The sequence below is a fragment of the Amaranthus tricolor genome, chromosome 15, assembly GCF_026212465.1.
Source record: "Amaranthus tricolor cultivar Red isolate AtriRed21 chromosome 15, ASM2621246v1, whole genome shotgun sequence".
Taxonomy (NCBI): Eukaryota; Viridiplantae; Streptophyta; class Magnoliopsida; order Caryophyllales; family Amaranthaceae; genus Amaranthus; species Amaranthus tricolor.
The window spans coordinates 1,615,095-1,627,132 of record NC_080061.1 but is presented as its reverse complement, the minus strand read 5'-3'; the positions used below and the strand labels follow the sequence as shown (position 1 = coordinate 1,627,132).

The 12,038-nt window shown below is 33.9% G+C and overlaps 1 protein-coding gene across 8 annotated transcripts; it reads right to left on the bottom strand.

The window, feature by feature from the left end:
* Positions 1–627: 627 nt before the first annotated feature.
* LOC130800776 (uncharacterized) lies at positions 628–11,436 on the bottom strand. 8 transcript variants are annotated; one of them, XM_057664434.1, is made up of 10 exons: positions 10,976–11,436; positions 10,803–10,887; positions 7,294–8,738; positions 4,457–5,587; positions 4,284–4,379; positions 3,993–4,151; positions 3,802–3,887; positions 3,580–3,703; positions 2,730–3,470; positions 628–1,458 (listed from the first exon to the last, which is right to left on the bottom strand). In XM_057664434.1, exons 3-10 carry the CDS (start codon positions 8,639–8,641, stop codon positions 797–799), a joined length of 4,347 nt encoding a protein of 1,448 aa, XP_057520417.1. In that variant the 5' UTR covers positions 8,642–8,738; positions 10,803–10,887; positions 10,976–11,436; the 3' UTR covers positions 628–796. The 8 variants fall into 8 exon arrangements, with proteins under 8 accessions (XP_057520417.1, XP_057520420.1, XP_057520419.1 ...); XM_057664437.1 differs by having other exon boundaries at positions 3,993–4,046; XM_057664436.1 differs by having other exon boundaries at positions 4,457–5,584.
* Positions 11,437–12,038: the final 602 nt, after the last annotated feature.

The following is a 12,038-nucleotide window of genomic DNA, read 5'->3' as shown; positions in this document are numbered from 1 at the left end:
AGTATACGATTAGACGATTTGAACAAGATCCCACTTGACTATATTTTTACTTACATATTAGCCACAATATACAAAATAAGGTTAAACGATAAATAGTGCCCAAAACGAAATGTAGCAAGTATTTCAGAACGGAGGAAATATTTGGTAGCATCCCTTTGTATTTAGTTGGTTTTCGGAAGATGTTTAATTGATGTGTTGTGTTTTGGTGGAATTGACTGTATTTTGTGAAGGTGAAGATTTGTTGAAATGTATATCTTAATCACAATCACTTATATGGTATTATGATGTCAATCACTTATATGGTATTATGATATTCATGTGCAGCGGGTAGGATTATGAATATAATGGCCGATGTGTATATTAATAAAAAAAATCAATCCTAAAATAATAAATGGATAAAGTTATATAATTGTAATGGTTAGCTTTAAAAGTCAACCTTTCTCTTAATTCTTATCACTTTTAGTAAAAATAAAATGCAGTTTTTATCTAAGAAAAACTTAAACAAAATAAATCGTTCGAATAGAGTAATTTTGAACTATTCCTTAAAAAACAAGTGAAAGAATTTTTATAATTAGCGATCTCACCCGACTAATAAAAGATATGGAGTACTCAAAGGCATAAAGAAAATTTGCTTGAATTTATTTTTTCTTTAAACAAAGGGTAAAAAATTCATACTCCTTTTGTTTTTTTTTCTTTCTATTTACTTTTTGTATAATTTTCAACTTAAATTTTTTGAGTTTTAATATCTTTAAATACACATTATAAAAATGTCACGTAGTTTGAAGTATCAAAAACCTTAATAAGATTTGGGCATCTTGAGTTCCATATCAACAGTTTTTTCCCAAAATACCAATCGCGTAGAATAATTTTCAACCCATCCTTCAACACTTGGATCGCGATATTTACCCCAATAGTTTGCTATTGGTGGTAACGGCGCATCTTTCAGCAAGAACACTCTAATATAATGCGGATGATGAGTACCACAATGAGCAATAGCCAACTCACCATAAGGTCTTTGTATGCCTGGGAGAGCTCTTAGTGGAAGAATAGTATGGAAAGCAGGTGTTGCTCCGAAGCTAAAATAAATCACCACACAATTGTAGAAAGTGGCAATGACAAACAAATCTTGGATACTCGTCATCCAGTGCTCCGGTGGTGCACTTTCAACACTATTATCCCACAATATACGATTCATTGCTTCTCTCACCTCTTGTTGGCCTCCATATAATCTCACATAGATTGTATCTAAACCAAGCGCATTGTACATTGACCGGCGAGCATGAGCCCAATTATCTTCGCCACCATGAAATGCATCAGCCACTACTCGAAACCCACAATTTCCATCTGCATTCACGTTTAACCAACCTTCAAGGAATGGATGCATGATTGCCGGAAGGTAATTCATATATTGAAAACAATCTAGTGTCATCATCTTATTAATCGCTGGAGCATACGGTGCTGCAAAAAAGGTAAGTATAACAAAAAGCAGTAAATATAAACCCCAAATAAGGTACTTAACATTAACATGTAAATTGTAAATTGTAAAATAGATAAGCTGGAATTATTGTCAAGTGTAAGGTGCATACACTTTATAAGACAAGAAGATAACATTCCAAAACCATATAACTTTGGGAGTAAGGGCTCAATGACATATAAATTGATGTCAAGTATCATTCTCGTGTATTCCATTTAATAAGTTTAAACATTGCTTAGACTTGCTAAATATTGATTACTATGTGATGTAGTAGGCCCTTAGGGGCGGTGTTTGGGAGCTCCTGTTGTAGGCATGTTGGCCTTAAGGTGGAGCTTGCCCGGAACTTGTGATGTAGGTGGAGCATTATGAGTTGTTTTACTTGGTGACCAGTACGTGATGGGTCTTGGGTGAAGACTTGTGGGGATGAGTATTGGTTGAAGACTTATCGGGATGTACGGCTTATGCATGTGCATCGAATTTTGGCTTGAGATATGTTCAATATGTGTTGATGAGATCGTTTGCTGAATACGAGTTTTCGTCAAGGTGGAGAATGTTGTTAATGGTGACTCAAACTAAGTAAGTTGCCATGGGTTTAAGATGAATCATGAAGATGGAAGTCATGAACGTTCAAGTAGCAAAAGCCTAGTCGGCCTTTGGTGGCCCAAGGTTGAAGACGAGTCGGGTATGAATGAAGCAAATGATAGATTTTTCCAGAGACTTTAGCCGAGTCGGCTTTCGTGGAAGAGGAAGGACCGCCGACTCGGCGGTGGAGTCTGCCAAAATCACGTTTCGATGACTCAGCATTTTTGTGTGGAGCTACTGCAGCCGACTCGGCAGCGGTTACGGGATCGAAGACAAGCAGTTTCTTCACGTTTTTGGGGCCTGTTAATTATTTTATTTAAGCCTTAATTTCTTTTCCTTTGGTGTTTAATATAAATACTCTCCAATTATTAGGGTTAAGGTTAATATAGAGAAATCACTTGAGAGCCATTGTATACTGTGATCGGAATTTGATTCATCTTGTAATTTTTGCGTTCATAGTTAAATTATTCGATCTCGGTGCTGGTGGGCGTAGCTATCACATTGATAGTGAACTACGTTAAATCTCTTGTGTCATTTTCTTATTGTTTGCATTGAATTTCTTTATTGTTTTATTATTGTTCATCGATTCTGCTTCCGCTGTCGCGCAACATAAATTGTGCAGACCATCTTTAATTTATCGATGTTTGACAAACTATCACGTAAATCGAAATACCTGTGCTCTTCAATTGAGTACTGGACGATTCTACTTTTCCTCTTAGGTGAGTATCAGATTGAAAATTGTCATGGATGACTTGTGACATAGGCGTTGTCATTGATGTTGAATAGCAACTTTTCTTGGGAATGATTCTCAATCTAACATTTCGCCTAGAAGACGACTTAGAATGAAACAAGGCCGCATGCTTTAGGTCCGAAATGCTATTCACTATCACCCATTCTTGCTCCTCATCCTCATACTCCATAAAAAAATTATCCTCTTCAAGCTCTAACTTGTTCCTTACCTCTTCCTTTAGTTGGTCAATACTCTTGGTTAAACAGAAGTTAATCCTTCCTGTATGTCCATTACAAGTAGCCTTCACAACAAAGGTGCTTGAGTTTTCATGTGGTGGTTCAACTGCAATCTCTTGGTCTTGCTGATTATCATCCATATTGCCTTGAGTTGTCGTTGGGCACTCTTGAACTATTCTTGTTGTTAAGGTGGGATTGGATGAGTGATTAACAACATTAGACTCAAATGGTACATTATTTGGCAATGCTGCAAGTTGGTTTACACCATCTTCAAGTTTCTGGTCTCTTAGATTAATAGGATTCACCAAATTGAACTGTGAGGAACATTTTCTCCAAGACGGTTCAACATCATCTTTTGTCGTTTTTGCATCCTTACAAATCTTTTTGTTGCTTCGTGGCCACTTTATATTAAGGTCTGCCAGTCTGCGCTTCAATGTAGACCTTGAAACTGAAATTAGCATCAAATAAGATTATTGATTAAGAAAAGAGAGAAAGCTATGAAGCACATGTCGGAAAATAACAAATAATTACAATCATAAATTAGGGTAGTTCTATACCACCAAGATCATTTGCAGCCTCTACAATCGTCATGTTTAAGGACATCAGTGATTGTATCTTCTCACGCGGAATGTCTTTCTTTTGTGTATTAACCTTTTTATCATCACTTTGATGGTTCTTATTCTAGCCAATTTCCAAAAGCAATTATTTTTATTTCCAACACAATGTGCAAGTAAGCCATTAACAGAGTTAGCTAAAAAATCTATGTTTCTAGAACTTACGAGTTCAGTCTGCTGGTTTTGTAAACTGTGAAGTGCATGCTGGCTATCTTCGCATATTGCAGTGTTTCTTCCATGAGAATGATGTCCTGTATTAACAAAAAAAAAAACTTTACACCGGCACAAAGCATAGGGTATCCTTTTAATGAGGCTTGATATCTAGAAAGTGATAGATGTACAGAATGGAATTATACCTTCAACTTTATTAGCAGTATCAATCGAAAAGCAGTTGTATGCAGACAATATTTCTGTTTGGGGTAAAATAAAATTTTCATTGTTAGGCATATGTGCTCTCCATACTTCATTTCCTGAAGTAACATTTTGCACATGGCGGCTATATTCACACATTAGATCTGTTCTCACGAGCAACCAAATTTCAAATATAGATGTATACTATTAGCATCAAAGTATCGTTTGATTGTATCAGGTTTCATGTGAAAATGACTTGAAATGTATATAATGGCACTTGAAGCAAAAGCACACACCTGCAGGAAGGTGAATGACTTGGGGTTCAATTGAAAATATGCAGTGTGGTAATGCCACCTCGTTGTTGATGATCGCTTGTCCAAATTCTGATGAAGCTGGTTCAAATATCGACGAGAACTTAAGTCGGAAAAGCTTATTTATAACAAATGATTGTGATGTAAATATAACTAACCTCCAAGAACAGGTGTCTGATCACTAGGTAAATTCTGCAGTTGATGCAATGGAGTCTGCACAGTGTTGTGACCCTCTTGTGATATTGTGGTATCCTCTTCATTGACTATCTCCTCAGTGTAAGATGTTTTCTCATAGTCGTCTTCACTAGAGGTTTCATAATAAGAATCATGGACGCCCATATACTTGTAGTACGCTTCATGTATGTCATCAATAGTTACAACGGGCTCTTTTTTAAAGTTATGTGGCAAGCTTTCTTTTTTGAAACACTTGGGGAGGATCAAGTATTTCAAATTGTGTAAATTTGTAATGCAACCAGGCAGGGTCTTGATTCTCGTACCGCTAATATCAATGGTGCACACATTGCTCAATTTGCCCATTTTTGGCATTTTTCTTAGATTGAAACAGTCTTTAAGTTGCAGTTCTTGCAAATTTAACAGTCCTTCTAGGCTAGGCAGGAACTTTGTACGGTTACAAGTTATTGAGAGTGTTTCCAAGTTGACCAATTCCTTGAAATCAGTATTTTCATAATATTCAAAAAAATCACATTCAGAGTCATATAATATAATTTCAAGGTGGCGTAGACCTGTAGGAAGTGGGCGGATAAAGGTATGAATAAGCTTGAGTTTGACAAGATTCATATCTGGTGGCAGTGAATTGAGAAAGTAACAGCGGTGGAGAACTAAAGTTGTCAAGTTAGAAAGCTTTGCCAATCTATCAGGGAGTGACTCTATATCCCAATATCGTAGGGTGAGACATCTAAGGCTGACTAAAACTGAAACATCTATGTTTTCTGGCAATTCATTTCCATACAAATCTAGATCCAAAGATTCCAAGTTGGTTAGCATATCCAGGCAATCACTAAAGGACTCATAGTCACAATCTTGGAGGGAGAGATGTCTGAGTCTTGTGATTGTGTTAGGAAGATACTTGAGATCAATGTTGCTTCCTTTGATATAGAGGTGAGTGAGCTGTGACAGCTCTTTTATGGAATTTAACTTCTCAGCATCATCTTCGCATATTGACAAGTCCAGCAATCGCACTGATTTATAAAAGTTACGATTCAATAGCATTGAAGCTTCATTCAGCAATAGGCATTCATCAGGAGATATATTGAAGGGATTCTGAGCTGCTTCATAAAAATATACGGATAGAAGTACTCCAATTAGTTTTTTTTTAATGCTTATATTAGCAACTTTTAACAATGACTTTATATATCTAATCCGTACACCAAACTTTAGTTTTTAATCACTAATTTTTATTCTAGTATAAGTATAATAAACAAATAGGTTAATTTTATTAAATGAATAATTAAATGATAAATGATTATACTAAATAGTATTAACTAAACAAATAATAAAGTATGCATTTGAACTTTCCATATAATTTATTTAGATGAAAATTAATTCAATTTAATATTTATTTATCTAAAAATTGTGCATTAAAATAATTTATGTCGTAGATGCCTAATTGGGTTCCAAAAATAATATTTGTAAGATTTTTTTAATTGATATTATTAATGATATAGTCGTTTCTTTCACCTTAATTTGATCAACAAAAATCAAAAATACTATTTATTTATCTACATTTTTTTATTGATATTGTTAATGATATAGTTGTCTCGAATTCAATTCTTATATGAAAACTATATCAGGTCAAAAAAGTCCCTCATTGAAAGTTGTATCAAACAACAATGTGAAAAAGATATGTAAAAGTGTCAAATATCATCTACATCGATTATACTTATATTAATATTGAATGTTATATGATCTCAATTACTATGTGTTTTCATGCATATATGTTGATTTTCATTAGATGTCAAATGACTCTTAAAGGTAATACTAAGTTTTTCAATTTTCAATATGGTAGAAAAATACTTTTTTAATCTATATGGTGACCTGTAGCTTTTAACTTTAGACAAAATGTTAAATTCTTCGTTAAATTAAGTACTTATTTCGTACAACTTTTTAAAAAAGTGCGGTTAACAGTGTTCGGACATTTTTCTTTAAAAAAAGGTCGTTATGATGGATAAAAATAATGTAAATTTGACAAAATTTTTGACTTTTTGGATACCAAGTAGATAAGTTAGAAGCTAGGGGTCACCACTCCACCATGTGGAATTTTTCGGGTGAGTTAAGTGTAATTTACAGTGTGATGGTTAAATGTGTCTTCATGGAGTACATCAAGATGTGAATTATAATAGGTGTTAAAATGATGTTAAAGTGGTGTTTAAGAATGAGAATCAATGTAAACATGTGGCTTAATGGTAATAGCTAAGTGTATAATTAATGTACTTAATGAAAAAGCTTAAAAGTCCAAGAATCTGGCTCTGCAAAAGGTGCTCATAGAAGGCCTAGGATGTTGTTTTTCGACTATTCATGTCCTTGGAGCTGATTATCAAGCTATTAACTCAAGGCCTTAATAGTGTATGCTCATTAATGCAATCACCCCGATAAATAGAAAGCGTGTGCGTAGCCTATATTGAGTGAACTTTGTAAATACTTGTGTCATTTTTGCATTGTTTATTTCCTTTTAAATATTGTCTTTTCATACCTTCAATCTTGGTGATATTACAGTTTGAGAATTGTTTCTTAAATTCTAATATATTTGTACACATTAAAAAGTAGTTGTACTTGTAGTCCTACAAAATGAGTATTGAGGTTCTCTGTTAGCATAATTGGACCTTTTGGACTTGGGTAGTAGAGAAATTTTAAGACTGAAAATGCAAAACAAAAAAAAAAAAAAGAAAAAAAGCTTTGATAAAAAAAAAAACAAAAACAGAATACTGAGAGTAGTAAATAAATGTAATTCATTATGTAGAAAAGCAAGTATACTCACATCCAGTAAGTGGAGCAGAGAATGAGCACATCATCTCTGTCTTCAGTTCTTTCCAGGTTTTGCGTGTGTGTGTTTTATCAATTGAAATGATGAGAGAATCATTCAAATCAAATGGCAATGTTTCAAGTCTGAAACACTCAGGCAGGGACAGTATTTGCAATTTGGGCAAAGTTTTGATGTTCCCGAGAACCGAGAAGTGCTTGATTTGTGAATACCGAAGGTCAAGAAATAATAGTGGAGGCATGCCATCCGAATTTATGGGAATTTGAGAAAGTCCAAGGATTGATGTTTGGTTGCTTAGTTTTCCAAAGCTAGGAAAGTGGTTTTCTTTCATAGATTCAAAATAAAGAGTCTCCACTTTCATATTAGGAATAGACTTGATAGAATCACAATAACAAAGAGTGAAATGTATAAGGCTATGCAACTCACCCAAGCTTGCCGGTAATGCTTGGAGATTAGGACACCATGTAAGTGAGAGATGTGTTAGGCTGCGCAACTCACCCAAGCTTGCCGATAATGTTTGGAGATTATAAAACCATCTAAGTGAGAGATGTGTTAGGCTGCGCAACTCACCCAAGCTTGCCGGTAATGCCCGGAGATTTTTACAACTATCAAGAGTGAGATGTGTTAGGCTGCGCAACTCACCCAAGCTTGCCGGTAATGCTTGGAGATTATAACACCCTCCAAGTGAGAGATGTGTTAGGCTGCGCAACTCACCTAAGCTTGCCGGTAATGCTTGGAGATTATAACACCCTTCAAGTGAGAGATGTGTTAGGCTGCGCAACTCACCCAAGCTTGCCGGTAATGCTTGGAGATTATAACACCCTTCAAGTGAGAGATGTGTTAGGCTGCGCAACTCACCCAAGCTTGTCGGTAATGCTTGGAGATTATAACACCGTCCTAGTGAGAGATGTGTTAGGCTAAGCAACTCACCCAAGCTTGCCAGTAATGCCCGGAGATCATAACAATTATAAAGAGATAGATATGTAAGGCTATGCAATCCACCCAAGCTTCCTAGTAATTCTTGAAGATTATAACAATGACGAATTTCCAAAACGTGCAAATTGGGCAGACACTTGAGGGATCTAGCCCATCGGATAAAGAAGTGGGTGAGATATGTCAGCTCTCCAATAGAATCTCCAACCTCCTCCACATCGTCTTTATAAGGTAAATTCAAATTCAATCTTCGCACTCGCTGAAGAACATTGGGATTAAGTCGAATCCACGGCACTGGATCCTCCCTCAATTCCAAGTAGCCGTCTGGATACAATCGGGAAGCTTCGGTCCCCTCTTTTATCCTTACACGTGACCACTTTTTCTCTAGAATGTCAAGTGATCGAGAATCCATAAGATGAGAAGAAGAGAAAGAGAGAGTGGGTTTGATCTAATAATTGTAAAGCCTCCTCTCCAATCTCAATTGCATAAATAACAGGATACCACTCCCCCTGTTTTAGTCAATGTCAATAGTCAACTATCCCCAGCTGGCCATCACTACTATACATGACATGACCCCAAGTCCCCAACACAATTTTCAGTCATACTAATATAATTTCTTTTTTGTCCCACGAAATTTTGTGCTATATTAATTGTAGGAAACCAAAAAGTAGATAATTTAAAAAGCCAATTAAAATCAAATAAAAAGTAATGGATATTCTCAAAAATAAAAAAATAATAAATTTAATAGCACGAATTTTAAAAAAATGTTAGATAAAATAATTTGTGAAATAAAGGGAATACGTATCAAAATGCGTGAATTTCTATTTAGGAGACCAACCAGTACCACACATTTATCATCTATTTATGTTATCTACCATCTAAACAAAGAAAATAAAAACTGATGACATTATATATTTTCTTTTTAGTGACTAATGAAAAATAATAAGGTTTACTTGTATCAATATTAAATACTACCTTCTATTCAGCCTAAATGTCATGTAGGATCTATCCAGCTAAATAATAAGGTTTTCTTTTTAGCACTATTCACTTATCACTCTTAATTTGTATTTTACTCTTAATTTATAAGTTAAAACATAATCATGTAGGATCTTGTTTGATTCATTTCAATACAAGGATTATTAATATTAACTTTTTATAATTTTTAATTAAGAATAATTTAAGATATTAAGGGTTAAAATATTGCCCCGACAAGCGTGAAAAGTCAAATGGAACATTTAAGCTGAATAGGAGGGAGTATGATTATATGAACATACTCCTTAAGCTTCATTAGAATTGCAATATTTACTGTAAAAAGCTTTCACATAGATTTACGTAAATGCTACACTCTCAACTCTCAAGGGATAGATGAGTATATACTTAGTGAAAAGGAGCTTAGTTGACAATAATATTTTGAAAAATGATTTATTTACTCTTTACTTGTTTTTTTATACATAGGTCGGTTGTTCAAGTCCCAAAGGCCACAAGTACCCTTGTTTCTTCCATGTTTAAATTTGCACGCGTACACTCTTTTGCCTTTTTTCAATTCTTCACTATATTAAATCTGACTACATCATACTTCACTCAATCACTCTTCTCTAATCTCTTTTGTTTAACTTTCATTCCTTTCTTTAATTTAAAGCGAATTTTTAAGTAAAATAAGAGTAAATTAAAATAATAAATAAAAAAGGAGGATGATTTTCCTTATTTGGAGGAAATTTTTACTCCACAAAGAAGAAATTAGTTGCTATTATATCCCTTTCTCATTACTTTGCAACTAATTCTTTCCCCTCTCCAACAGTAAAATTATATTAGTTTCATTTCTAATTACCTTTGTCTTCCTACTTTGATTTTTACTTTTTTTAATATTTACTCTCAATCCAAGCATATCCTTAGTCTAATTCAATTCTATTTGTTGGATTGAATGTTTGAGTTTGCGTTTCTATGAAGAGAGAACTTTTATTTCATCGAAGTTACCTGACAACCCGTTTGGATAATAGATAGATTTTTACAACATTAGAGAATTTTGACTACCCCTGTCTGACAAAATGGTGTTAGTACATCATTGGAAGAAGATAAAGTAATTTATTCAAGAAGGAGATTGAAACATCAATTACAAGTAATATTTTCAATCCTTCATCTTCTTGTTGTTGAAACTGAATACGGGAAGATGAATTCTTGAATTCCATCACAAAAGCCAACACCTTTATATGTTTTATTATGATTATATCAAAATCAAGTGAAAGCTTTATTGAGGGGAGAATGACATTAATTATGATTATATAGCAAAATCTTACTTATTTACTCTCAGATTAGTGCACTTGGTGATCCAGCATTTCAAGTATGCACAATTTGTTTAACACAATCCAACTTATTTGATTATGATCCGGCATTATGATTATGTCAAACTACAAGTGAAAGCTTTCTAGTAATCCTACAGTAAACTTACAATTGTATAACAAAATCTTAAAACTCATTCTCATGACTATAAGATTAAACTTTGATCCCTAAACCCAACTGAAATCAATATAAATTAAACTACTTGATCAAATGGAAAGCAATAACTTCAAATATACCTTGTACTTCTAAGCTTTCTCCTTGTCAGCATTTTTGTTTTAGTGAGAAGAAGCTGGTTGAATACAAAATATGAACCCATTTCCACTGCAAAAAGGCTGTTTTAGTGAGAAAAAGCTTTCTACTTGTCTTTCATTTAAACATGGAAGAAAAATTGGTTGAATACAAACCTTACCATTGCAAAAATGTGAACCCATGTTCCCTTTGAATGAGAAAAAGCTGCAATCTTTTACAGATCTTCCACTCATCAAAATAAGTAATACCCAACAAGATCAAAAGGCTAAAATTCCAGATATAAAAATGGATCAACCCTAAATAAACCCTAACATTAACGTTAATGAATTGAAATGGCGTGAACAAAATTGACAAGGGAAATGGCGAGAACAAAATCAAACCTAAAATCCCCTTTGACCGAGAAAGCACAAATTTACAAAGAAAAAATCAGCAAGGGAGATGGTGTGAAAATTAAAATCAACCTTAATGAATTCTTAATGGAAGAACATGAAAGATAAGGAAACAAAGAAAAATGGTGAGGGTTAAGAAAAATTAGGAAAGAAGGAAAAGAAGAACAATGGTAAAGGAGAAGGATACGATGTGGGAAAGGAGAGGCTAGGGAAGGTGAAAAGAGTTTGCGTTCGTACAATTTGATTAGATATTTATAAATATCTATTTATTAATAAAATTCTTAATGTCTATTTATTAATAAAAATTTAAATATAATTATAAGTATGCTAATTGTACTAAAGTTTAATTTCATAGAATATAATTACAAGTATTATGAAAATAGTGGAGTCAAAAAGACTATAAAATAGTAATGTTATATAGCTATTAAAAACAATACCGTAAAAATCATGTCAAAAAAGATAAGAAAATAAAGCAAAATTGGAAAATCGCGTTAATGGCCTTTGCGGATTGCGAATAATGGCCAGTCCCGCGAATTGTTAGTCGTGGGTCGAGAAAGAAGCTCACTGGTCGTAAGCCCAATGCACATTCTGCTTGAGACTTTAGATATTCCCAAGGAGCTAATCTCCTGAGAGACTGTAAAATTGCTTTAATTATTAAAGTTGCTGGTGGGCCTGCTGCTTGCTGTTTACTGCTTCTAATTTCATAGCAATTTGTGGGCATTTGCTTTAATCCATTAAACTGACGGTTACATTGTTTAACCTCAAAATTAATTTTCCTAATCTAACTTAACAATATAGCTCGTCCAAATTAAGTAATTTTGAACTATTCCTAAA